Genomic DNA, 27,231 nt, shown 5'->3' with positions numbered 1-27,231 from the left:
AGTAAAGTCTGGACTAAACACTAGGATTAGGAATCAAGCTAAGCAAAGACAGGGAGATGCAGATGTTGTCCTCATTGGACACTCTTATTTTGAGTTTCTCCAACATACCTTCAAGGACTCTGGGTTTTCACCAACTAAAATCACAATAGCTTTTGAAAAATGCAGTGTTTGTGCAAATGAGGCTGGAGGTGTTACACGGGGCAAAGAGCAGTTCTGCTTCCCTGATTAGTACCCTAAATCCCCAGCTCTGCTCCACGAGTATACGGCTCCAGCTCCAGAATCTCAATCCCAGGTTCAAAAGTGAGAAAACAACTCCTGTTTGTTCTACTCCATCAGTAAACACACCATATTAAAATAATTATCTAGGCTAGTTTCTGCCTTTGTTTATTGCTTTCTTACCATTTGATGTTTCTTGTCTTGATTTTAAGCTTTCTGCATAAGACACTGCCTTTAGATTTCTGCTTGGGTGTCATGCAGAAGTCAGAATCTAAGCAATACCAGCTAAAATAAATTCCAGACGGCTGACGAACATCAGCAAGTGGATGCTACGTGCCAACCCTCCTGGAATATTTCTGGTGTGTGTAATTGTCTCAAGGTTTAGTGCATCGCGTTATCTGTATTCTTGTTTGCAGAGGAAGGTGTGGTGGAATGTACTGTTCAAACAGAGACTGCTGTCCTCCATCCTGAGATAACGAAGCTACAAAAAGCATTTGTGGCGGTGCTGCCAACGCGATACGCAAACAATGATGCAAGTGCAGATACAGGAGTCTCATCAGGTGGCTCCTGCGCTCTCCCCACCCAAAGAGCTGCGTAAGCTCTGCTGGCATTTTATAAGACCTGGAGTGAAAAACGTAAATGAATCACACAGCAACAGTCACAAAACTGGTCTGAGCTTCACTGCTGCTATTCGATACTGAAAGTCAAATCTTGGCAGGCAGATAGGAAGATTTAACAGTGGTGGCACAGTTGCTAACTGAATCCTCAAATAATGGGGCACGCTGGCCTTGTATTCCTGTATGAATAGTATCTGCTACCTGCAGTGACCACGTCAAAACTAATACCTCACGAGGTAAGTGATTTGGCACAGACAGAAACAAGTTTTGAGCAAACTGTAGTTGACTAACATTGAGATGAGTTGCCTCCATCCACATACTTCTATGCGCATCAGAATTTCCTTACTCTCAGATACATTCAGAAAGCTCCCCCTCTTCTCTTACTGTACAGGCACCACACTGTGGGCCATATGTTCAATTCATTAACCGGAGTCTTAAGCCATGCAGCTTCCATTAATAGGAGTGCTTGATGACAAGCGATTACACAGTTGCATCCTCGTGTAGCCTTAGGTCTTAGCTAAATACCCGTATTTCTTTGAAAAGATTGCTTTAAATTAGGTAGTTAAGAGCATAGCCATCATTTAAGGAACTGAAGGAAAAGCCGATACCTAGCCACTTCTTGACACCCAGTTTTCCTGTTAATCAGCAGCACTTTTCTCTACAGGAATTTTCTTATTCACCACTTTCTTGTGCTGGTATCAAAGGGGGTCTCTCAGCACACCCAAAGAACTTTAAATTAATTTCAGATATTTCTCTAACCAAAGAAAGTCCAAGCCTTATCTATTCTAGTAAAATCAAACACAGCCAGGAGCATTCGTGAGCTGGGGTGCAACTAACACCATGGCTAGAACTGCTGCAATGCTTCCCAGGGTGGACTTGACCACCTCCAACCAGCTGTCCTCCATGACTCCCCAGCACGCTCCAGAGAAGGAAGAAGGGATGTTGCAGTCCTTGGGCCAGCAGGCAGCCTGCACACAGCCACCTGCATCCGTCAGCTGTGTTTATTACCACAGAATCAGGCCAGCTGGCCACAGCGTTCCTCAGCGCATCGAATTCACCGTGACCAAAACGGTCTAAGGGGCTGTAGAACATTTAGTGCTCTGCATCTGTCAGATTCAGGAGCAGGGAGTAAGCTGCTGGAAGCACTCAGCATCTCACCAACAATGAACCTTTGAAGGAGACCTTCTTTGATTCCTACTGAAACCAACACAAAGATATTTTAATGGTGTCTGGATCCAGCTGAAGCAATAGACTTTTTTTCTTTTTCTTTAATACATTTGCAGCACTGAAGCCTCAGTTTTGCTGTACTTCAACTGAGCCAAGGATTCACCAAACAACCGAACCAAAAACCAAAACAAAAACTCCACAATGAATATTAATAAAGACTTACAAGTCTCTCTCCTGAAAGAACTTCCAGAAGTTTGATGAGCATCCTTCCATCGCGAAGGTCAGTGTACAGATCTGTAATTCTGCATGATACGCGTGCCAAGTGGGAATTAACCCACTTGGTGAAAGTCTTCTTCTGAACTGCCTCACGTTCATCTGTTAGGAAAACAACACAACGTTACTCAAAATAAATCACAGCTCATGTACCTATGTGAAAATGTGATATTTACACGTCCAATATTAAATTAAAGGTATGGCTTGTCTTCTTAGCAGAATCATTGAAGAAATTGGGACTTTCCACTGACAAGCCAACTTTCTTCCTTTTTTATGACATCTTCTAACATCAGTGGGAATTTTACTGAGTTACTATCTATAGAATAAATCTGAACTATATATTGCAGACTTACTTGCTGCTCAGATAAGCAGCTTTCTCAAGGTGTAAAGAGGTCTGTTGTAGAGCTACAATGTAAAAGCCCTGTTGGACTGATCAAACTGTCCACTGCTGGAAGAACAGACCAACTTCTGCTCTCAAATACGCACACAAATCCACAACAGACCCCCTGAAATACCACTTTGGATTAAGTCACTTTGGATTAAGATAGGTTCAAAAGACAGCAGAGACCACAGCCTCCCATTTACTTTTTTCCCTTCCTGTTACAGTATTTATTTGCAGGTTCAACATTTGTAACTGTATTTACACAATGTCATGATGAACTTTTCCATAACTGCATGTTTGAAGTAGACTTGCATTTATTTAAAGCCACCAGGTTCTTTCCACCTTCCCAGAGTTTTTCACAAGACATACATGAAAACATTGGCTGTGAGAGCTCTCTTAATGCACAGGCTCCCTACAGTCCACATTAATTCAGAAACTCCTAAACAGCTATCTGCCAAGCTGAGAACTCTCAGACAGAAAATATTATACATCTTTGTGGTTAAATTCTTTTGCCAAGGGCTTTGGATGAAGCCCTTTCTTGTTAGCAAAAAGTAATTTCACTGAGCTAGGAACTACTACAGACCAAATCTGTCAAAACACAGGTGCTCAAACTTGGACTCCCAAGTCCATACTTAGACATAAGAATGAAAGCAGTCTGCTTTTCCAACCAGCTGAGCATCTAAACCTCTCATCAGTCTTGTTAAAGCTGCTGGCACATTCAGTAACAAAACATGAAGACTGGTAAATCCTAACCCAAAATGTAACATGTCCAGCTCTGAAAACTCCAAGTATGTTGCTTGAAACACAGAAAACATTAATGATGGTGCAGATCAACACAGACTTTATATCTGACTACCCAGGGTTTTGGTGGATGCTGTCCTTCAAAAGGAAGGACATAACCCTTCTTGGGGGCACAGTATGGTTGGGGCATGACCCCAGAACGTTCATAACCAGTTATGGCCTCCACATCTGCAGGACCTTGGGACAGCAGCAAAAGCCTGATCTTGGTGACAGGGAATGACAAAGCAGCTGAGGCTGCATAGGATACAAAGCTGGAAAACAAGTAAAAGAAAAGAAGCCAATAAGAAAGTAAATGATACAGTAGAACGGTGGTAAGGAGGAGGAATCCAACCAGGAGTGGGAGAGCAGACCAGCACTTCAATGACCGTTTGCCCAATTACATAAACCCCACCCTAAGATTTCGGTTGTTCCCACGTATTTCTGAATTTATTGCTGGTACCTGACCACGTGTCAGGACATGACCAAAGCTACTGCACTAGAACTGTCCCATTTGTAACAGCTTTTACCTATCTATAAGGTGTGAAATTAAAAAATGGGGCTTGGAAAGATGTAAAAAGGTGTGGTTTATGATGGAACAGCAATATTCCTTCAATGAATTGACAGTTTGTATTACTCTTGTTTGCCCTCACTCTGTATGAAGCAGAGGATTGCCAAGATACAGTAAGCTACCGAGAAATTAGCAATAACTGTGCCTTGCTTCCCCATGCGCCAAGAGGAGCCAACTGCAGCTTCTCTGAAGGGGCTGCCCCCCAGTCTGCCCTCCACTCTGCCCCGTGTCCCACCAGTGCCACGTCATGCATGTCCCCTTTCCTGCTGGCACATCACAGCCTCAGCAGCACACTGTCAGTAAGTGTGTGAATGGGAGAATGCCAGGGTCGTTAGACAGCCCAAACCCTGCCCAGCCAAGGCAATACTAGAAAAATGTACACTGCCTTCGCAGCCAAAAGCTGCACCGTCTCCTAACCATTCCTACCAGTGCTGTAACAACACAGCTTGTTCAATCATGGACCAAAGAAGAAAAAACTCAACACATCTGACTACTGGAATTAGTTGCCTACTCAAGCAGTGATTTAAATATAGTGACTGCTACCCTTAAATATCTATTTTACGAACTATTTATAGCAAGTTCATGGGAATACTGTATCTCCATATCTGCTTGTCTAGTAATCCATGCTTTTAGTTGAAGTATTTTTTTGAAATGTCACAGAAGAAAAACCTTGCAATAGGTGGTGCCTTTTAAAGAAAATGCCAAGGGGAATTACATCTCCCTTCACCAGCTTGAATAAGCCCCGAAACAACATCAGCAAGTTTGTTTATTTAATCACTCTAGTCTCTATAAAGAAGCACAACATTCAGAGATCCCTGTGATCACATTCATTCTGAAGAGAAATACAGAGGTACAGGAACCTAAATACAGAGTCAGATACAGAAAATATTGTGTAAAACAAAAAAGCTATCAAACATCATCCAAGCCATCCAAAAGAATCATAGAGTCATAGAATGGTTTGGGTTGGAAGGGACCTTAAAGATCATCAAGTTCCAACCCCCCTGCCCTGGGCAGGGACACCTCCCACCAGACCAGGTTGCTCCAAGCCCCATCCAGCCTGGCCTTGAACATTTCCAAGGAAGGGGCAGCCACAGCTTCTCTGGGCAACCTGTTCCAGTGTCTCACCACCCTCACACTAAAGAATTTCTTTCTGAGATCTAGTCTAAATCTCCCCTCTTTCAGTTTAAAACCATTACCCCTCATCCTATTGCTCCACTCCCTGACAAAGAGTCCCTCCCCAGCTCTCTCGTAGACCCCCTTCAGGTACTAGAAGGCTGCTCTAAGGTCTCCCCGGAGCCTCCTCTTCTCCAGGCTGAACAACCCCAACTCTCTCAGCCTGTCCTCACAGCAGAGGTGCTCCAGCCCTCTGAGCATCTTCGTGGCCCTCCGCTGGACCTGCTCCAACAGGTCCACGTCCTTCCCCTGTGCTGAAGGCCCCAGAGCTGGACACAGTGCTCCGGGTGGGGTTTCACGAGAACAGAGTAGAGGGGCAGAATCACCTCCCTTGACCTGCTGGCCAAATCTTTCGTCAAAAGTTATGGTAATCAACGATCTCCCAATTTGGGATCACAATAAAAGTAATGGGTAGGAAAAGAACATCCATGAGGTGTTAGTAAAGAAGATGAAGGGTCAGAGCCTAATTTTGAACAGATTAAGGACGTGAAACAGTGACATGCCAAGTCAGGTTGTGAAAACTTTGGTGCCATTGTATTAATTGATACCAGCTTAGGATCTTCTGTTGTTGAAAGACAAAGGAAGTCAACAGATCAGCTGGCTCCAGGCAGCCCTTTAAGGGAGGGGGAAGAAGGGTCTCTCCTGCAGGTGGCACTCATGTGGCCCACGGGTCACTCACCCCTCGAAAGGCCTTCCCACCCCTTGATTGGTGGCCCTAAAACAGGACATGAAAGTGCATTCTTCAGGCAGAGTGGATTCAGGGAAAAAAGTTCTGGTGATGACTCTTCTTCTGTGCTGCCTCAGCATCCTTAAGCGCACCAAACTATCAGTGGGGGAGAGGACAGGAAAGCGGTCTACAGGCTGTCGTCTTCTAGCTGGAGGCCCTCCGTGCTTTGGGACCTGATGCCGTTACGCATGTTTTCTTTAATCTAGTTGAAACACAGTTTCTGCCTCTCCCTGGTGCCTTCCCGTTTCCTCTGTCTCGCTCTCTGTGGCTCTCGATTTCCTGTTGACGGTGAGAGGTTGAAGGGCTCTTGAGTTGGTTCTTTTGGCTCCTCAGCTTGGCACCTGCCCCACGCTTGCTCTCACCTGACCCCCACCCATCCTCTGTGGTGGCGTCCTCCTCCCTGCTCACCCCAACAGATAAAAATAGTGTGAAAATCTCTACAGAGATCACAGCTGCAGCGGTTTCAGTGCTAATACCACATGCTGAGCTTACTGAGCTTACTTACAGGCTCCTAACATGCGCCTGAGCAACTTCAATTGCTGTGGACTCTTTTCATTTTCCTCCCCTCTCTCCTCCTTTCCTCTAAATCACAGCAAGAACAGCCAAAAGCAGTGAGATCCCTGGCTGCGTGCAGCCTCCAGCCTCATGGGAAAATCCTGCGGCACCGCACAAGAGCCAGGCCCCCCCACCTGGTCACTGCCAGCTTTTGGGGACAACCAGCAAACCGGCAACTTATCTCAGAAAAATGCCACCAGAGAGACACAGCAGCTCTTTCAGTCTCCTAATGGGCCAGTCACCCAAGAAGGCCACCCTTTATCATGCACTTGGCACAGGCGGCACACAGCTCTAATTCCCCGCTGACTCTATTCGTGATGGAAACACCAGAAGAGAGAAGGCACAGCCGTTCTTAACGCGGCCTCGCTTAACTCCTCCTGTGCTCACACCATGTGGGAAAGCAAAACAAGCCCGTTCTGAAAGTTGCGTGGCTGGGGTTGGTCATGTTAAAACCTCTCCTGATTATTTCTACATGGTGTTTCACAATGACTGCGGGCTTTTGCAACGCTTTTACCAGCCTTTTCAAACTGATAAACTGAATTTTTCTACTCTGGGGTTTCGGGTTAAAACAAGCGCAGAGTTAAAACCAATGAATTTCGGTTATATGTCTCAGAGAAAGAAACATACATACAGGAAAGTGGTACTTACAGCTCTGACAATTTGGCTCAGCACACAACTACGACTCTTTTAAGGTCTAGTGCTGCTTAAAAACCTATACACCGAGGGGCTTGGTGCATCCATGAGTGATGACAGCAGGTATTTAACATCAGCAATGGGCCCTAAAGCGCTATTTATGAATCTCATGTGATTGTTTCTACAAATATCCTTCATGCTTTCAAAAACACAGTTTCAGATTTTGAAGATTAATTAGAACTAGCAGATATGGGTGGAGCCCCAAGTATCCTACAGCTTGTGAAAACATTTGTTTCCCAAGGGTAAAGAGAAATGAGCAACATGCAAAACATGCACAGCAGGAAAACGGAAGCCATTCTACCAGCAGCGTTGATAATAGAGAATCTAACTTATCTTGAAGCAACACGGGGAAGGAAATTTCCTTTCTGCGGAAATCCTCACGACAATACTACTATCGTACAGCAGCTTGCAAACTCCAGCTCTGTGATAAATCAAGGACTGACTTTGTTTAGGAATTTAGTAAATAAACTGGAGTTTGTACACTGAAATTCGCATAAACCAGGCCCGGAGGGGATCACATGCAGGCATCTAGCCCCTTCCCTGCTTGAGGAGAGTCACTTCTTCCTCTACTAGTTCGATGAGGAAAAACTCCTGACAAAAATGCAGCCAACCCTCTGAAAGATCAGCGTGTCAGTCCCTGAACCCCCAGCGTGGGACAGCAAGAGGAGGGTCCCACACACCACCCTCCCTGCTGCAGGCTCAGCTCCACAGAGTGAGCTCAACAGGGCTGTGCCAGAATAATGGAGAATTCCTTTTCATAAACACCCTGGAAAATGCACAGCTGGAGGAGCCAGCTGAGAGAAACCTGGGCCCCCGTGACCCTTTTGCTGCTCCCACATGCCAGGAAGCACTGTCAGCCCATCCCCTCACACAACCACAGCACTAACTGCTCCTGTGGCAAAGGTTACCTCTGCGGCCGCCTGTTTTCTAAAAACAGCTTGAAGACAATCTGCTCCCTTCCATACCGGTCAAACCACATTTTCAACCAACTGACCTCATGACTGCGTTTCAAAGTGAATGGCAAATACGTTTGGCGCAGGCTGCTGCCAGCCCAGCACAGGTAAAAGGACTCCTGCCAGCCCCGGGGCAGCAAACGCCTCTGCACCCCATCAGATAAAAAGTGAAGGGGGTGCTCTGGAAAGAGCTGAAATGTTACTGAAGGAAACAAGAGGTGCCCCAGGACAGCCTGGCTGTCGCAGGCACCCAAAGCCTTCCTGCCAAGCCCAGCCAGCAGGCACCTCGCTCTGTGCACCATCAGTGTTTGTGGATCCCCGTAATACCTCAAAAGCAAGGCAAATGAAGGATGTGTTTTAATCCTTAATCCCAAACGCTCTGTCTCCTGCAGATTTACGACTATTTTGATTTCAATGCTGAAAGTAATTTTTCCAGCCTGAAATTATTTTTTACTATAGCAACAAACACAGCCAGTGTGCAACCTACACAAAGCATTTGCCAAACACACTGACTCAGAGATCAGCTGAGTGTTGCTCCAGGCACACCACTTTTGCCGGTATCCAAAATCCACAGCTTTCCACAATTCTTCAGATCATAACCTAGGTTAACCGTGCACAAAGAAAACAGAGCTTCCTTTCACAGGACAATGTTCCCACTACTGTAGACTTTCAGGGCACAGGATATCACTGTATGTTTTCTCATAGATGGAAAGATACAGAGTTAAGTAGCCAGCAATATTCACAGATTCACAAATTCCAGCTGTGCTTGGAAAATTTTTAATTGAGAAAGATGCCTAAGAGAACTACTGGGACCAGAATGTGATGATCAAACAAGACACTATCAGGAACCAACATGAACACACGCACTGCAATAATCTTCACCGTTTGTTATAGTAACAGAAGACTGATGCTGAACATGAAACAATTCTAATACAGGTCTAAACTCTGTTGTTTCAGGCAGGCTTGAGCACAGGCTTGCACAAAACACCTCAGTCATACCTGGCCCTGAGGCTGGTACACAGACCCCTCAGCAGCTCTGCCACAACCCAGTCAAAGCTCTGCTCACCACTCCAGTACCACCTCGAGAAAAGAACAACACTGGTGGCTCCTGGTCCTTAAATTTCCTGTCCAAACCAAGGGCTGCATGCTCAGAGGAAGTCCGGGGACTACCAGCAGCCCTGGCCTGCAATCCACGCCGGGGAGGAAGGCTGAGACGGGGTTTTGTGTGCTCCTGCCAGCCGAGCAGGGTGAGATCCTCAGCTGGCAGCCTCTGTGGGACGGACTGCCTGTGGGGCTGCATGGCAACACTCCCCAGTCGACTGATGCAACACTACATGGAACCCAGAGGGGAAAAAGGTACCTCTCTGTATCTGTATCACATCAGCTAAGGAGAGAAACATCTGCTTGGATAAACATGCACGAAATGATGGCTTTTGCACATGGTCCCAGTACACACTATATTAGTACATGTGGCAGTAAGAAGCCCAGAGGGAACAATGCACAGTCAGGTACGCTCTAAATTAAAATATATTGGAATTGGTCAACAGGGAAAAAAACGATGGAAGCAGGAAGGATCACCCAGTCAGGAGGGGGTGTTAGACATATGGTATCAGGCTCTGCAGACCCCTGTAGCAGAGGGAGGTGACACAAGGAACAGAGAGGAATGGAGACAGGTGCCTGTTGGAAGAGGCAAGGATAGGGGAAACGGTTTTAAATTGGAAGAAAAAAGATTCAGATTAGATATCAGGAAGAAATTTTTTACTATGAGGGTGGTGAGGCACTGGAACAGGTTGACCAGGGAAGCTGTGGCTGCCCCATCCCTGGAGGGGTTCAAGGCCAGGCTGGATGGGGCTTGGAGCAACCTGGTCTGGTGGGAGGTGTCCCTGCCCAGGGCAGGGGGTTGGAACTCGATGATCTTTGAGGTCCCTTCCAACCCAAACCATTCTATGAGTCTATGATTCTATGATTCTATGAAATAAAATTAGTTTAACTTAACATTCAAGTGTCCTTTGACTATCTCCCCATTCGTAGTAAGGAAAGAAAACTGAACAGCGGGTGCTGCTTTTCTCCAGCTGCAGATAATGGGTCAGGACTGAAAACAGGAGTTGATGAAAATGGTAAAAAATTTGTTTAATGCAGAGGACAGAAGTCCATAACACGCATGTGCAATGGCAAGCAACAACCTAGAATGAAACCCAGAGGACATCAAACTTACATCTTAACACAGAGAACGTGATACCTGCGGGTCCAATGCTTAGAAACACATCTCCATTTTTACTTCAGTCTTGCAAAGAGTTTAACATGGAGGAATGACTGCAGATGATGGTTTTGATGCAACCATATGATGGTTTGATGCATAGTGATGTATTTAGTATGATTATTTTATTGCATAAAGTAATCTGTGGAGTGACTTACCTATCGAAAACGGTGCGATTACACCAGAACTTTTACATGCTTGAACATGACTTAGACAAGAACAAATGCAAATATGAAAGATGACAATGCAACAAGGTGATTTTGTTCATGCTGTGTTTAGCTGATGATTTTCATTAGCAGCAAAATCCTCGCTGCTTTCCCAACTCTGCTACAGAGAGACTATTGTTCAGAAGTCAGGGGTGTGTTCAGCAATCCATTCTCTTTTACTAGGAAGTACCAGCCGGCTTCTAAATCCTATTAAATATCTACCCTCTCTACTAAATATTACAGCATGTGACTACTTTCACTGCTGAAAATGCTCTGAAACGAAAAAAGGGAAAGCTACATAATGCAGCCTGTGGAAAAAACAATTCTGCTGCTTTCTCTCTTTGATGTCACTAAACCTCACTCACACAATAAAATGATGCTCAGAACAATATCCAGTAGCCAGCCAAGCACTACAGGGTGTGGAAGGGCAGGTCCCTTCATTGTCTTTATTTTTATACAGCATTTACGGCATTTTGGTGTCAGCAATACAGAAATAAACCTCCTGAAAGCCAGCTTCGGATTTTTGTAGAAGCATGATTATGTTCATCTGCAAAATGTTGCTGTAAAGTCGCCCACAGCAAATAAATGAAATATAAAAGTCACCCGGGTTTAACAGATTAAACTGCTGGAAGAACTCCGCCTATTTTTATTTATTTAGTTAGTTATTTAGTTAGCTAGTTTTAATTAAGAAGACGAAGATGACATATTTATTCAGATTTGGAGAAAATACGGGCTTGGTTTTCCCTACTTTGGTGCAAGTTATGTGAACTGTTTGTTTAATTTCAGGAAAACTGGAACACATAATTACCTATCTATCTCATGCATGATGACCAGCTCCCTGGTCATGGAAAACACCATGCCACACAGCCCATTCCATAAACATTAACCATTCAGCTTTTTTTTTCCCCCTGGTACTCCAGGATACCAGCTGACTTCTTGTTTTGCTGTATAAAATGCAAAGCAGCTACAGAAATGCAACCCTTCCAGTGGATGATTAAAATGGTTTAACACTTCCAGGTGCTGCTCTTGGAAACATCCACACTTATCTTCAGCTTTAAACACCAAAGTCTGCCCCGGTTTAAATATAACCACTCACATTACTGAAGTTCATAATGAGAAAAATGTTCAGGAGGATTAAAGGCCTAGTCTCCAAACCATAGGTGGAGAGAGATGTTACAAAACCATTTTTACAACAAAATAGCAAAAGTACAGTTGAATAAAGGAACAACTTTACGGCCTAAGGACCGTGCAGTGCAGAGTTCAAATGGACCTCCTTCCAAAAACAGCATGAAAAATACTTCAGTGTTGTCTACATTTAACACAGAAGGACACAGATGCCTTCTGGCTGATCTGATGTTACTGGTTGACACTTGGTGCCATTCTTCCCCTTTGCATAACAGAAAAATCACCTCATGAAAAGGAACATGGAAAAAGCATTGGCCTGTCCCAGAACACTGACGCTCCCACAGAGCAACGGAAACCTGAGGTCACTGCAGCATTTCAAGTGACATACAACCTTGTGGGGGCTTTGCAGTTTTCTTTAAAAAACATTACTAGTGTAATGTAGGGAAGTGCTAGGGGTCCCTGGAGGGTGGACAGCACTGTTATTTTCCATACTTGTCTAAACCACTTGATTAGCAGCGCTAGCAGGTGAGAGCAAGGCTTGGCACCAGCAGAGAACATGCCAGGTACTTCACTACACAAGATCCATATTATTTCTTCCTGTTGAACACGGCAGAACGAAAAAGTTTTTACAGTAGACTCCCATTTGTCTGTTGGAGGAAAAACAAGGCTAGGAAGGATGAGGTTGGGTTTTGTTTGGTTGGGGTATTATGATTAATATTATTGTTCTCTTTTCCTTTCAGCGCTTCTACCTCTTCCCAGCAGCTGCAGGTAATGCAACAGTTTTCGCACAAGGCTACTGGCAATCTGCTATTTCTACAGTCCAACTCTGTGACCTGTCTGGGATCCTCCTTCTTTAGATATTGGGAAATATGAAATTGCAACTGTTAAGCAGAGCTGAGTCAATAAAGGATGGGCATCAGGACTCAATATTCACTGTGAAGATGCTGAAACCCATCTTTTACAGAGCAAACCCAGGCAGCGTGGACAGAAGCTTGCAGCGGCACATACCACCCTGGAGGAGGGAGACCTCCTGGATGTAGCCAAGCGAGGGAAATTCTCATGGGAGATCAAAAAGAAAGCTTTCACCATGAGGGTGTTCAGACACTAGACTCCCCAGATGCTGTGGGAGCTCCACCTCAGGGTTATTCAAATCTCACTGGTATGGCTCCTTAAGAAACCTGATCTAACATTGAAGTTGACCCTGCTTTGAGCAGGTGTGTTGGACCAAATAAACTGGCATCTCTTTCAACCTAAAGTACTCTGTGATTCTATGAATTTTAGCTACCTTAAACAGGCCAGAAAACCAAACTGCTGGTATCCCTATGGAATCCCAGTGAGGGATTTCAGAGAGCTGTAGGTCTTTTCTTTCATCTACGGTACAAGTTGAGACATTACATGGAGACAAAAGTGGAAACTGTGCTGTGTTTTAAGTGTGCTTCTTTAAAAACTCATTGCAATCAGAAAGAACAGATGAAAGAAACGCCAAACCTTTGTTGGTTTCATGTTTAAATCTAATTTGCCTTTAATGACAAAAAAGCATGAACTGAAAATAAATAAATCTATGATGAATGCATTTAATTCTTTCAAAATATTAAATCTCGGTGCTGAGAGATGTTATGATCATAAATAACTGCTGTTAAATTATAATTTTCATTATCACATAAATATTTTAAATGGAAGAACATGTATTTGAAGAACCACTGTGCTGATCAGGGACTAATAATAGCTGATTTCATAGCCTTGCTGAGCAATGTGTTCAGTTCATCCGGTTTCCATGGTCACACAATAATTTCCTCCTGTTAATTGCATGCTATATTGTAGAGTCAGACGCACTATGCTGTACTGACAGGTTGCCGAATAAAAGCAGTAATACCACAGATAAGCCAGGCCATGGCTCAGCAAGCCTGAGATCTAAACTAAATCCCAAAGGTGAAAGCTGAATGAATGAAACAGCAATAAAAATACCGTAGATTACAATAAAAATCACTTATATAACTGAAGGAATCATGGTAATTATAACATGCAGTTATTTCTAAGAAGGGACTTTAAAAAATGAATTCATTTTAATGAGATTTGAAACAAACTGCTAATAAGAAGCATTAGAGGAAAAATCCCTAATCTTCTCTGGCTCTAATACACAAACCCATCCCGCAGAGGTCCAGCTGAAGTCCTGGAGTAGTTGTCTTTTGAAACTGGTAAAACTGACGCCTTCACCTGTTACTTGCCTAAGAAAAGCTCCAGAAAACTGAACAACGTAAACTTTCACACAAAAAGTCCAGTGACTCCATATATTAAAGTTCTCTTTTAAGAAATCCATGTGATAATCCAAATAATAATAATAATAATAATAATAACTCTTTCTTTCCATGCCATACCCGCTTTCTTGGGACTTCTAAGGCACAAACAAGTTGAACATACATTCTAATTCCTCACTTCAAAATTTTCCTGCTGGTTTGTTTGATTCCAATCCAAAGGTCATTTGTGGATCTGCTTTTGTGGGACAATGTGGCATGTTTAAGCAAAATCATTTTAGCTTTTGGAGTTATGCAAGAGTGAGGGGAAAAAGACACCTTTCCAGCACAGTATTTCCTGCCCATGTAATAACTTTCAAAGCAGTACCAGAAAAAAAACCAACCCTTTGTTTGAAACTTTCAAAGATCTCTCTGAGATTTAAAAGGTGACGCAAATTTAAAGGAATTTGCTAGGTAAAATTGTATTTTGAACACCTTAAATGTGTACCTTCATCCAGAAACACCACTTGTTTTTCTAGTTTTAAAAGCGGATTTGTGAGTGGTTCTGATTGTGCAATGCATCGACTACGCAAACTGAAAAGCTCTATATGGGTACAAAGGTGCGTTTCTGTCAAAGCTACCCAGAAGAACGCCCAATAATTCACCTTCCCTTACGTTGTTTAATTTTTTGCACACTGAGAAAATTAAGTGCCAAACATCATCAGATCAGCATAATCAATACAAGAAGCACCCCCTGATCAAAGCACACTCCTGATCAAAGTTATTTCACTGATGCCTCCTTAATCACATCACACATGGGCTCTGTATTCTGGGTTCTTCCCTCCCTCAAAATGTGAAATAGTGTTGTTGTTTTGGGGTTTTTTGGGTTTTGGGGGGTTTTTTCCTACTAAAAAAAAGGAAGAATAGTCTATAAATTATGGCAATTAATAAAGGAAATGCAGAACACAAGAACTTCTGAAACCTAATTATCTGATTTATGCTCTCAACTGTCTGTTAATGTAATGTTAACGTTATTAAAAATGAATCAGGTATTAGTTAAGCACAGAACTATTGCACATTGCCTTACATATGGGAACAGGCTCTGTGAACTAAGACTATTTGTGCACTTATATGCATCTTACACCCCTTCAGAGCCAAATCACACAGATACATGTGTATACAGGCATGAAAATGTGTTTATGGCATCTTACACAGGCTGTGTGTGTCTTATTGGTGTACTCCTGAAGTCTGAGACATGACAACTCACTGATTTTTAGGTCTGCAAACCTGGAGTACACTTCAGCCTAACTCAAATACACAAGATGTTTCTGCCTAAGAAAAAGCTCCATCAATACACTTCTGAATATGAAGTCCACAGTGACCTGCAGCTGGTGCCAAGGAAATGCTTTTGAACTTGGCCACCTGAGCTGAAGCAAAAGGGAGAGCTGATTTATGTAGCACAGAAATAAAAATGTGTTCTGACGTTAGGTAGTTCACAAACTTACACTCAAAAACTGCTAGGAACTGGCTGGCATTGGCACAGGTGAAGATTTTACATATTAGGGGTCCTTAAATGTTGTCTGTTCTCCACGACAACTTGAGGCTGCTTTTATTTAGAAAAAAAATACCTGCAGTGAGGAACTGGTGGGAATAGGGTTGGCCCCACGGCGCAGAGAGTACCTAAGCACCTTTCAAATGCCACAGGGCATCATTAGCGTCAATGATCTGGCAAATATTGGTGCAACTCACTTGTTAAGAACAAATGTTCAGGAAATAAGGATTTATATCATGGGGATTTGACAACATACCCTATCAGGCATCATTACTAAGATATTTATTTGGGGGGAGAAACAGAGAGAGAAGGATTTAATAATATGTGAGCAGCGGCAGATTTACAGAAAAAAATGTGCGATAACTTCCATGTCTTGCTCTGTGAACTCATTCCATAAGGATTTAGGAACAGCTACCAACAATCATGTCCAGATGCAGCCAGCTCTGCTATACAGACATAATCTACTATCAGAGGCTGCTGGATTAACAGTGCACCTCTAGAAGTCACACTGGCCAGGACATTACTTGGAAAACAGTCAGGAAATTGTCTACGGGAATCATTAATTTTCTAAAATGACTTCCTTGTCATGTGAAACACACCTTCCTGTTACCAGGTAAGACCACGAGGATGAAGTGCAACTCACATCTATCTCACTGGGCGAACAAAGCCTGTGAAGAGCAACTGATGTCATCTACCTGGACTTATGCAAAGCATTTGACACTGTCCCACACAACATCCTGGTCTCAAAATTGGAAACTCATGGATTCGATGGATGGACCACTCGGTGGATAAGGAGCTGGCTGGACGGCTGCACCCAAAGGGTGGCAGTCAACGGCTCAATGTCCAGGTGGTGGCCAGTAACGAGTGGTGTTCCTCAGGGGTAGGTACTGGGACCAGTGCTATTTAACATCTTTGTTGGAGACATGGACAGTGGGATAGAGTGCACCCTCAGCAAGTTTGCTGATGACACCAAGCTCAGTGGGGCAGTTGACACGCTGGAGGGAAGGGATGCCACCCAGAGGGACCTGGGAAGGCAGGAGAAATGGGCTCGTGCAAATTGCATGAGGTTCAACCAAGCCAAGTGCAGGGTCCTGCACCTGGGACGTGGCAACCCCAAGCACAAATACAGGTTGGGTGGAGAATGACTGGAGAGCAGCCCTGAGGAGAAGGACTTGGGAGTGCTTATGGACAAGAAGCTCAACATGAGCCGGCAGCGTGTGCTGGCAGCCCAGAGAGCCCACCGTGTCCTGGGCTGCATCAGGAGAAGTGTGGCCAGCAGGGCCAGGGAGGGGATTCTGCCCCTCTGCTCTGTGCTCGTGAGACCCCACCTGGAGCTCTGTGTCCAGCTCTGGAGTCCTCAACACAGAAAGGACATGGACCTGCTGGAACAGGTGCAGCGGAGGGCCACGAAGATGCTCAGAGGGCTGGAGCACCTCTCCTATGAAGACAGGCTGAGGGAGCTGGGATTGTTCAGCCTGGAGAAGAGAAGGCTCCGGGGAGACCTTATAGCGGCCTTTCAATACCTGAAGGGAGCCTACAGAAGAGCTGGAGAAGGACTCTTTGTCAGGAGGTGTAGTGATAGGACAAGGGGAAACGGTTTTAAATTGGAAGAGGGGAGATTTAGACTAGATCTCAGGAAGAAATTCTTTACTGTGAGGGTGGTGAGGCACTGGAAGAGGTTGCCCAGAGAAGCTGTGGCTGCCCCATCCCTGGAGGGGTTCAAGGCCAGGCTGGATGGGGTCTTGAGCAACCTGCTCTGGTGGGAGGTGTCCCTGCCCAGGGCAGAGGGGTTGGAGCTCGATGATCTTTGAGGTCCCTTCCAACCCAAACCATTCTATGGTTCTATGATTCTAAGACAGAGAAAGGGAACAGGGTGCAATTCACCTCTGAAAAAGGAAATACAGTTCCACAGCCATAGCTAAAATAGTTCCCTATCCCCTTTCCTTCTCCTCTGGGCTCAAGATTAGAGCCTCCATCGAATTAGATGTCATCCATTCACAGGAAGAACCACCATGTACCCCATGGCTTCTGTCAGCACCTCCAGCCCCAGTACGCAGGGGTGCAGCACAGCCCCCTTGGCACAGCGGGCCAAGAGAGGGGGTGCACCCACCTGCACTGTGGGTGCAGACACTGCTCTTCCAAGCAATTACTTCCAGTCAAACAACTCGAGACACTTGGCAGTTAAAGGTAGGGTTAACCCAAATTATTGAACTCCCCATGCCTGAGAATAACAGAAAGGTCAGAAGTTCAGGATGCAACCAACATCTGATACTTTTAGACACCTCCCCTATTTATTCAGAGCCTTACTTAATTGCTATTCCATAATAGGCTATTACTCATGTTATAGTACAGTCACATCTGCAATTTCAGAGCAATTGTACATTGCCACACAATCTGCTAAAGCTGAAAAGGGGAACACGCCCTGAAAAAACGGCCATTGCCATTCTAGACCAGAGCAAGTCTAGCTTCCCTGGTAATAACCATGGAAAGATACTAAATTAGATGTGGAATTAATTATTACCCAAAGCAAACTAAAGTTAGCTGACTACAGATGAGACAGTCATGTTTTCGCTTTCCTTTTTTCTTAGAACCAAATCATAATCAGATCATGTTTTCAAAAGCTGTAAACACTGCCTGGACAAAATGAACACAAAGAACTGGACTTTTGGGTTTTTTGGAAGGCGAAGACTGAACACAACATAGAGTATCAGCATGGAGAAGCTGAAAACAAAGAGCAGTCGTTATTTGAGAAGAATGCAGGAATAGGCCTGAATTTGAGAGGAAATATCCCCCAGGTGGGTCCCTCAGCAGCGTACCCTCGTGCTGTTCCACTGCCTTTGACAGGTTTAGATTATCTGAGAAGTGGGCTCTGCATATTGGCTGATTTTCGGAAGTTTGTCAAGCCATTAAGTTAGGTTTAGATATCTCTATTAAAACCAAGAGGTTTTTTCCAAGAAAAATCTGGGCAGCCAGCATTTATTTTGTTCAGATAAACTCTTAAATCTCTTAGTAACAACGTATTGTTTTGTTTGATCTTTGCAGGCACAAGGCCTCTCCTTGCTTGCGACCAGGGTGCTGCAGTAATACAGATCATTTTTGTACCTTGCCACCATGCTTTCTTCACTGCCTCTTTGGTATGTCATTCTCTGCCTCTTCTACCTGAAAACTCAGGTCTGATAGATATAAAACTGACAAGAAAACTTAAAGAAACTAAAGCCAAAACCAAAACAATCCTCAGAAACATATGCCCGGCCATTTTGACAACATCCGAGGCAGAGATGTTTGCAAGGGACAACAAATATGATTCCTGTGCGGTGCCATTTGGGATTATCCTTTTCCTGTTTGCTAGCATAGAAAGCGTTTGAAACCTGCAAACAAGAAAACATATTTATGATCTCTTGTCTCTCCCAATAACCTTAATACAGTTTCACTAAAACCAGTGCAAGACTGCATTCTACCCATTACACCTCCAACAGAAAACTGACCGTATCCAGTGTAAGTTTGTCGTGTATGTGTAACCGTGTTTTCAAGAGTTCCAGCTCGTATTTTCATGAGCAAACTAAACTTGACTGAACACGGAATTATCAGCATTTCAGTTATCTCATGAAAAGGCCACTTGGTAATGCCAGGTCTTTCACAAGACCTTTGAAAAGCTACGAGCGTGGCCCCTAGACTATGCCGCAGTGACTGCCTGCGTGTCTGCTAAACTGTACTGTTCCCCTCAAAAACTGAAGGGCCTTTTTCTCTAAGCTTCTTTCTGAGTGTAACAGTAGGGCATTCAGCACGGCTACGAGACTGGTTAATATTAGTTTGGCTACAGTAGCTCTCTTTCAACAAAGGAGGCTCTCAGCCCGGGATACCCTTGTTCCAGCAGCAAGTGTACAAGGTCTTTTGTGTCAATGTGGGCTCTCCCAGCCACCGCGACCTTAGACTCCACATCAAAAGTCACAAGCATGAGTGGTCACCATCCCTCTTGTCTCTTCTCCTCTGAAAGAAATGCAAGGATTCAGCTGTATGTGTTTTTAGGAGCAGTAAGCGATTTTAGGCTCACATGCCCTCCTTAATTACATGCAGGCTATCACGAAAGACAGTAGGGCCAGAATTACTTCGGGTGCTAACTACGTTTAGGATGTGAATAAAATTATATGTTCAGAGCTGAGTTAAGAGCAAGGCCCTCCTCCTCCAAAGCACCCCTGCTCCCACGGGGAGCACACATGTTATTCTCTGCTTCTGCTCGCCAGGCCACCACCTTACTCTTGTACTCAATTTCAGAACTGGTGGAAGGCAGAAAAATCCACAAGTTTCTCACTCTCTCCACGAATGACCTCTACTTTGAAAGGACTAATTTTGAGTTGGGAGAGCAGCTGTTTACCTAAGACGTGCTAAACAATTTTCATGTTCAGAGTCGCTACGTTACTTCACTTGGATGACGCCACTGGGGAAAGGACCATTTCCTGCCAGCCACAGACATAAATTTCCAAATGAAATTCCAGATTTGACCTCTTGTGGGAAGAGCAAAGCAGATTCTAAACCATCTTATTTATTTTTATTCTATCTCCTTCACCACAGCTTTTAAAGTTAATGGAGACTAATTCCTAATATTTGGCTTAACTGTTTTCCCAAACCTGTCTATTCAATTAAGATAATTCATTCTCACACAAGGAAAAATTATGTCATTGTCATACCCTGCTATTTAATAGCTGATACTTAATGCTTCACAATTCAACTTAAACAGGAACAAAAAGACCATCAGAGCTGTCAGTAATCAAATACTCTTTCGATGAATTCTTACATGAAATTCAGACTCTGAGCAGAAGGGGTGCACCTACAAACCTCATGTCCTGTGCTGAGATATCCCAGAAGAATAGTTTAGTACAGGGAATAGGAAATGGGGATTTTGTGAATCATGTTGCAAACCTGTAATTTGATTTTTCTTCACCATTTCTTCATAGCTTAGGTAGCATTTAATCCACTTTAATAGTCAAATTATGCACCCAACAGAAAGACAGAAAGAAACAAAGAAGAAAAAGGAGGAAATCTTTCTTTGAGAAAGAACTCGGGAATGAAAGCCTACCATTGTTCTGGCTTTTTATCACCACTTTCATCTCCGCCTGTAGTCTTTTTTTATTGCCCCACTTTCCACAGAAGTTAAAGGCAAACCCCACAATCAATTTGAATAGGGCTCTTGGATAGGAAAAATATTTGGAATGGGAGCCTGTACTCCTACATGGTTACAACATACCTATGAAACATAGGGATGGTCTGTGACATTTAGCTTATTTGAGACATCCGATGCAGAAACACAAAGGGACCAGTTCCCGCGCTAGCAGATTTCCAGAGCTAAGGGGATTTACACCAATTAAGTACATCACACAAATCATTTTACTGTTCTAAGCCTGGCAACAAATCACCTCCAGGGTATTCAAAATACCTTACTGTCCCATGTGAAAATATCTGCTTACAAGCTTTGTTTACCTCACAACTTCAGAACCACAAAAAGGACATCAGAATTGCCCTTTTTTTAAACAAAATCATGCTCCACAGCCTGAAGTTTTCCGTTTGGTTTAAAATTTTCTTCTGTACGTAGTTAAGAAAGAAATATTGCAAGCATAATCTAAATTGAAGAGAACAAGACTACAGAAAACCTGGGGCAACAGCTCAGAGTTGTGATTTTTCAGAGTTATTTCAATGAGTAGCTAAATCTAATTTAAACATTTACTTTTTCAACTGTATCAACACTGACCATATTAGCAGAAGTACCTTACCCTGTGCTCTTTTAACTTGCTTTCCATATCTTCAAAAATAACAAAACCTATAACCAGAAAAGGTACATTTCTGGAAATTCTAAAGACATAAAAGAAATTTCAGAGCTTTTTGAAAGAGAAAGCAGGAATTTGGGACAAAAATGTTGTTTCCAGTAGCTATGGCATTATCAAAATCCGATTTATTTCTCTAACAATGAGAAACTTCTTAGTCCTCATTTCATCTTTAGCCATGGTAACAGTTTATCCAGCGAGAACGATGGAGTTGCCATATTGTCCTGCATAGCCCTTTAAACAGGGAAAATACAAAATAATGGTAGACTTTATTTCTCACTGTTCATGTTGAAAGTCTTTCACAAGAATCTCACGTTTAGTTTGGGGGAGGGGGAGGCTTAACATCAAGATTGGGAGATAATAGGAGTGAAGGGTTTGAAGGCTTTTGTTAAGTTCCTGGGTGTTTTTGAAGTTTATCCTTCATGACAAAACAACTTGAAAACCTTCTGCAAAACCTTCTTCCATGGCTTTGCTAAACATCATCTACGCAAAAAGTTTAGGAGTGTGGAGAGAAAGTTAGATAGTCTATATGTAACAAAATTAACAGACAACACGTGTGGTCACTAAAACACAGATTTCACTTCTGACTGTACTCACCTCATCAGTCTCTGTCCAAAGAAAGGGCATGAAACACAGATTCCCTGCCCCCTGATGCACTATTTAGGACTAGGAATAAATAACAGTGTTTGTGTGTCATTCCACAGCTCCTACAATGTTAACTATAGGCTTTGAGTTCTGTAAAGGGCAGAAATGATAAGGCAGCTCTGAGTAGCTTTGTGTCATTGTGTTTCTCTGCACCAGTTCTGTGCTACAAGGGGACACACAAAGAGTTTAAATTCGACCAGTTGTGTTTACGTGTAGAAAAATACATGTCCTGGCAAGTGATCTGGTGCAAATGTCCATCTTAATGAAGAACCTGGACATATTAGTTACAACACTTTCCCAGTCAATTCAAGTTAAATCCCTACATGATACACTCAGTTAGTTGGCAAGATCGCTTTTATAACCTGCACATTTGAAGTACTTCTAGACAGACAAGACTTTCACCAATATTCAGCTACCATCTTTGTTGCAGATGGCTGAAACAGCCCTAAAACTGAGCCTAGGATTCAGATACGTTTGCAGGGATCTTCACATTGGAAAGAATAAGGGCCCAGCTATCACAGAAACGCACATTCAAAACACCACATTTTGAGTGCAAATCTGACACTTTTGCAAATCTGACAGGGCTCCCAACCACATAGCTTGTGCTCAGGCGTTCACCGAAACCAGAAGGATGTATGCTGTGACACATGCAGGCATTGGAAGAGTTGCAGACAGCAGAAAATCAAGAAAAAATTGCCACAGTAATATTTGCAACTTCAATGGGTCTGACAGGAAGAAAAAGAAAAATCCAGGTAAACCAAACACATTTCATCTGGAATGAAACTCAGCCTTCCCGAATTTCACCTTGAACAGAAATTACCAGGACAAGAAATGCCAGTGACCAATTTGGTAGACAAAGTAGGATATCCTTTGCTTTACTAATGACTGCCTGTAGCTATGCAGATCACTGCTCAAAAGATACTGAAATCCTTTAAAAGGTAAATCTTACAACAAGGAAGACAGCTGTTGAAACTGAGAGCTTTTTCAAAGAGCACCCACTAACTTGTGAGGATCCTGGGCGTAGCAGATCTCGCTGCCCTACTGCCTGCAGTCCCTCAGCAATTCCTGCAAGCTCTGCAGTGGGAGCCCCCTGCCCACCCTCAGACATAGGGATTTGGGGCTAAAATTATCTTGCAGGAAAAGCTGGGGGGAAGTCTTGCTTCAGAATAGAAAAACAAACGGGAACATTTTCCGGCTGTTCTGTAGTCTGGATGGGAACCAATCTATGCATACAGATCCCTGTATTACCAAAGCCAATTATCATTGACTATTTAAAAATAGAAACTGCATGTCTCTCTTTTTAAGCCAAACTGGAACTCGGACCAACGCTACTCAGGTCATTGCAGATCAGAGGATTACACAGCCAAGGAGCTCCCCTGCTGAAGGACACTGACATCAGAGCAAGGGTTTTGCCTCAGACACTTAGGATATTCATTCATACAACTGTATTTTGTTTTCTGGTGCAGGTAGGGCTGTGTAGCCAGTGTGCAGTCAGTCCCCATGAAACAAGTTTAGAACTGATCTAAAGGTGGCTTAAAAAGCTCTGAAAGACAGCTCACCCCTCCTGCAGCCTTATTCCAGTGGTCACTACATTAGGTGTCCAGTTTTTCAAATCATAACATGGGTCAAAAGTAGTAATAAAATAAAGGCACTTCTGCTCAGGCAGCCTGGTCACCAAAATACATCAGGCTCCCACTAAAAATGAAGAGTTTCCAATCTGAAATGCAACATTAAAAAAATAAACAAAATCAAAATGTACCACACCGCACGGTGCATCACAGAGCTCCTTTGAAAGCTGGCTCTCCTCTGGGGATTTATCAGCAGCACTGATCTCGCTGGTCCCCATCCCCCAGGATTTTACATTTGTAATTACCACTGGAAATTTCACACCTAAGGCACTGCCTTAGAGCTGAGACCCAACTTCCCAGTTACACTGCAGGAGCCAATAAAGCCAGCAAGCTACCAAATACCAGAAATGTTAATAAATACCACAGTGTCCTGTTAAGCGGGTGGGAAGGAGGCCATGAGCGGCGATGATAGCTGCTTCTCTGGGCTGGTGACAGCTTCCCCGTGGCACTGACACTCACTGCCTTCAGCTGTGGAAGGTGATACATCTGCAGGGATCTCCTTCCAAATTCCTAACCTGCATTAACCTCTTCCTGCCAAATCCTATAGCCGTGCCAAGCCAATCCACAAGATCCGGCCACATGAATGCAGCACAGGTGACAGCCTTGTTTTATAATTATAACATATCTGGTTTGCTTTTCATTTAATTCCTCAACCGAGCAGGACAAACTTTCTCCACTAACTTACCCTGCACAAGCTACATGGCAATGTGTCTTCCACAAACCAGTCTGGGGGCCCTGCCTTTACTTGCAGAGAGCTACTCCAGCCCTGCAACATGATCCCTTTCTACTGAGCCAGTGGCCATGAGAACCAAAACTCCACACCTAGGTTTAAGATGATAGCAACCACTGATACAATCTCTCACTTATCATTCCAGGACTGGGTGAACTAACCATAATAAGAACTTACCGAAACGTAATAAAGGAAACAGAACGTGCTGAAGCATTTTTCTCCCCACACCTGTGCTGACATTCTCACTAGGACTGAGTATGCTAAACCCTGCTTCCCTCTGGCCCATCAAGGCAAATGGGAGCTGGGATCTCCTGCAAGGTGAGCCTTCCCGGGAGCCAGTCTGGTCCCCTCAGTGTATTCCCACAACTTGCATAGGCTTATACACCCCAGTGGGACAGGAAAATCTGCTTAAACACTCCACAATCATCATCTAGTCGAACAACAGAGTTTCCTTACAATCACCACTTCAAGGCACTTTAAAGAGGTGAAATGTAGGAACGCCTAGGTGGTTGCTTCTGAGGTGAACTTTCTTTGTCCCCAGCATTCTGGGACAGAAATAGATTGGTTCCTCTTTTCATGTGAAGCTACCAATGCCAAATCTAGTGTATTGTCTACCTTAGGAAAGAGGAGATCAGAGAGAGTTGTCCTGTGCTCCTTGCTGATTCACACTTCTCCTTTGTACAAGGCCTAGGTACTTACTGTGTTGTTTTAGTCAAAACAATGTGCTCCTGAGTGATTTTTTTGAGGAAGACTCCCAACCTGCACTAGATCTGAACAGCACCTTGCTACAACCTAGTGCAAAGCTCTGGATTAACACGAAATCTCTAGGAATTGTGAAAAATTAAGGGCAAATTCAATGCGTGAAAAACATGAGTGGAGGCTGTGGCAGGGGCAGGATGGGCAAAAGACAGCTATAAAGAAGGAAAACACAAAAATAAAAAGGCAGGAAAGCTTCTTAGCAGAGACTGAAGAATGTTGGAAACATACCCGCTCTTACTTGTTTGCACACCACCACCGTCAAAAAGGAAAAACCGGTGATAAATTTGTAATTTAAAAAGATTACATACATTCAACTCAACCTTGCTAGGTCTGTGTCCGGATGCACTGAGCAATGCCCGGTGTCGCAGAACACCCAAAGTTTTCACCAGAGTCTTCCAGCAAGAGGGCAAGAATCACCTTGAAATCTTATGACGACAAATCAATGGCTTTTTAGATATTCTTCAAACAAACAGCCGTTACTCCAAAGATACCTTCTGTGTCAGCAGAGTAAAGCCACTCCCTTTACAGCACACAATGATTTGTGTGGTTATCTAGCATTTCATGGAGTATCTAGTATGTAATTTAAAACATTTCCTGTACCTAAGCTCCACCCTGAACAGGATCATCCGCAGCACTATCGGCAACTGCCTACCTTCTCTGCAATTCCAGTAAACAGCTATGGGGTGGTTTACTGCAAAGTCCTTCCTTACACTTGAAGAAGAATTCATGGTATTTTACCTCTTTTGTCAGGGGAAACTGCAGTACGTTTAGGAAAAGCATTGCAGTTATTGTTTTTAAGTCACCACAGTACATTCCACTGAAGGGAAAACTCACTTTCTGTGCTTTCAAAACTGCGGTCTGCTTTCCTCTTTCAACGTGATGTAAACACACAGATAATGGATTCCTGAAGCAGTGACCCTGAAAATGATAAAATCTGCCTTCTTTGGACTGCTAACTTAACCAGCAGTGAAAGAGGCATGAGCCAGTATTTTTTTTCCAGTGCCACAAACCTACCTCGATCTTTTTAAAGCAAGCACTGCAGTCCAAGGTCTGACAGATGTCCAGGATAAAGCCTCTAACGTATTCCCCCACTTGCAAGTTTGGAGCCTGGATTTTCTATACCTTGCCTGAAGAATGTCCATGTTGCCAGTGTTTAAGATGCTCTCATTTTATCTTATTATATCCAGTACCAGTATGCAGCCATTACCCTGAGCCATTTTACAAGATAAAGTACTATGAATTAAAGGGTTTTTTTTCCCTTCCTCCATAAGCCAACAAATACAAATATTCTTTGCACTAACCAGGCTCTTCCAACCCCCAAGACATGAACCACAGAACCACACTTGTGGCCCAGACCAGAGTAAAATAAGACACATGCACAGAAAGGCTGAACTTCACTGTACTGCTCTGGGATTATTTACAGAGTCAAACGCATGTGGAGGAGGATGATAAGCTTTGGTTTTGGTGAAGAATTCTTTTTTATTTTGAAACCGTAATGCTGTATTTCATTCATCCCTGGGACATGCCTTACATAGAGAAACAGCAGAGCTTGTTTTACCCCGGCTGGGGCGGCGAGCCGCTGGGCACAGTCCTTCTCTGCGGCACTGCTAACAGTCTGGGTTTCCAGCACAGGACAGAGGCTGGCCCTTCAGAGAGTACGGGACCATTTCCCAAAAGAAACATCTGTTTTCTCCCACAGATAGAGAATTTAATGCAAAGGCATTAAAGGACATTCTCCCTGTCTAAAAGCGGAGTAATAAAAATGAAGAAAATCGGAAATGCTAAAGTACATGAATGTTTTCTCGGAGACCTTCTATCATGTGCAAATTAATTCGTTTGGAAATTATGCAACCGTTCCTCATTTGAAGAAGTTAAGCCACCCGCCTTTACAGGAGGTACACAGGGATCTAGAAAGGGCTCTCACACTGCAAACTGCACTGAAACAAAACTAGGATTTTATCATTAATTTCCAGAGTTATGACTGTATTTTATTTAAGGATAAAATAAATAGAGAGACCACTTCCTCCTCTCCTTACTGTTCTAAGTGACTTGGTCTGGGTTAGTCCTCATCTGTAATGCTGAGTCGCCCAGAGGCTGGACATGCATCTTAAGGCTGTGAAAGACTGAGGACACCTTCAGAGAGATAAAAGCCACACGGTATCTCTTAAAAGAACACAA

The 27,231-nt window shown here is 43.6% G+C and overlaps 1 protein-coding gene across 4 annotated transcripts in view; it reads right to left on the bottom strand.

Annotated features, from left to right (window-relative positions):
- SPTBN1 (spectrin, beta, non-erythrocytic 1) overlaps positions 1–27,231 on the bottom strand; it is a 137,745-nt gene that overhangs the window by 52,867 nt on the left and 57,647 nt on the right. For all 4 annotated transcript variants that reach the window (XM_014962415.1, XM_014962416.1, XM_014962417.1 and 1 more), the window contains one exon: positions 2,224–2,375. In XM_014962415.1, the coding sequence (XP_014817901.1) occupies positions 2,224–2,375 (152 nt within the window). The remainder of the gene's footprint in view (positions 1–2,223; positions 2,376–27,231) is intronic.

This window comes from Calidris pugnax, unplaced genomic scaffold, assembly GCF_001431845.1.
Source record: "Calidris pugnax isolate Ruff unplaced genomic scaffold, ASM143184v1 scaffold147, whole genome shotgun sequence".
In the NCBI taxonomy this organism is placed as follows: domain Eukaryota; kingdom Metazoa; phylum Chordata; class Aves; order Charadriiformes; family Scolopacidae; genus Calidris; species Calidris pugnax.
The sequence above is the reverse complement of the archived record's forward strand: the minus strand, read 5'-3'. Positions and strand labels throughout refer to the sequence as shown.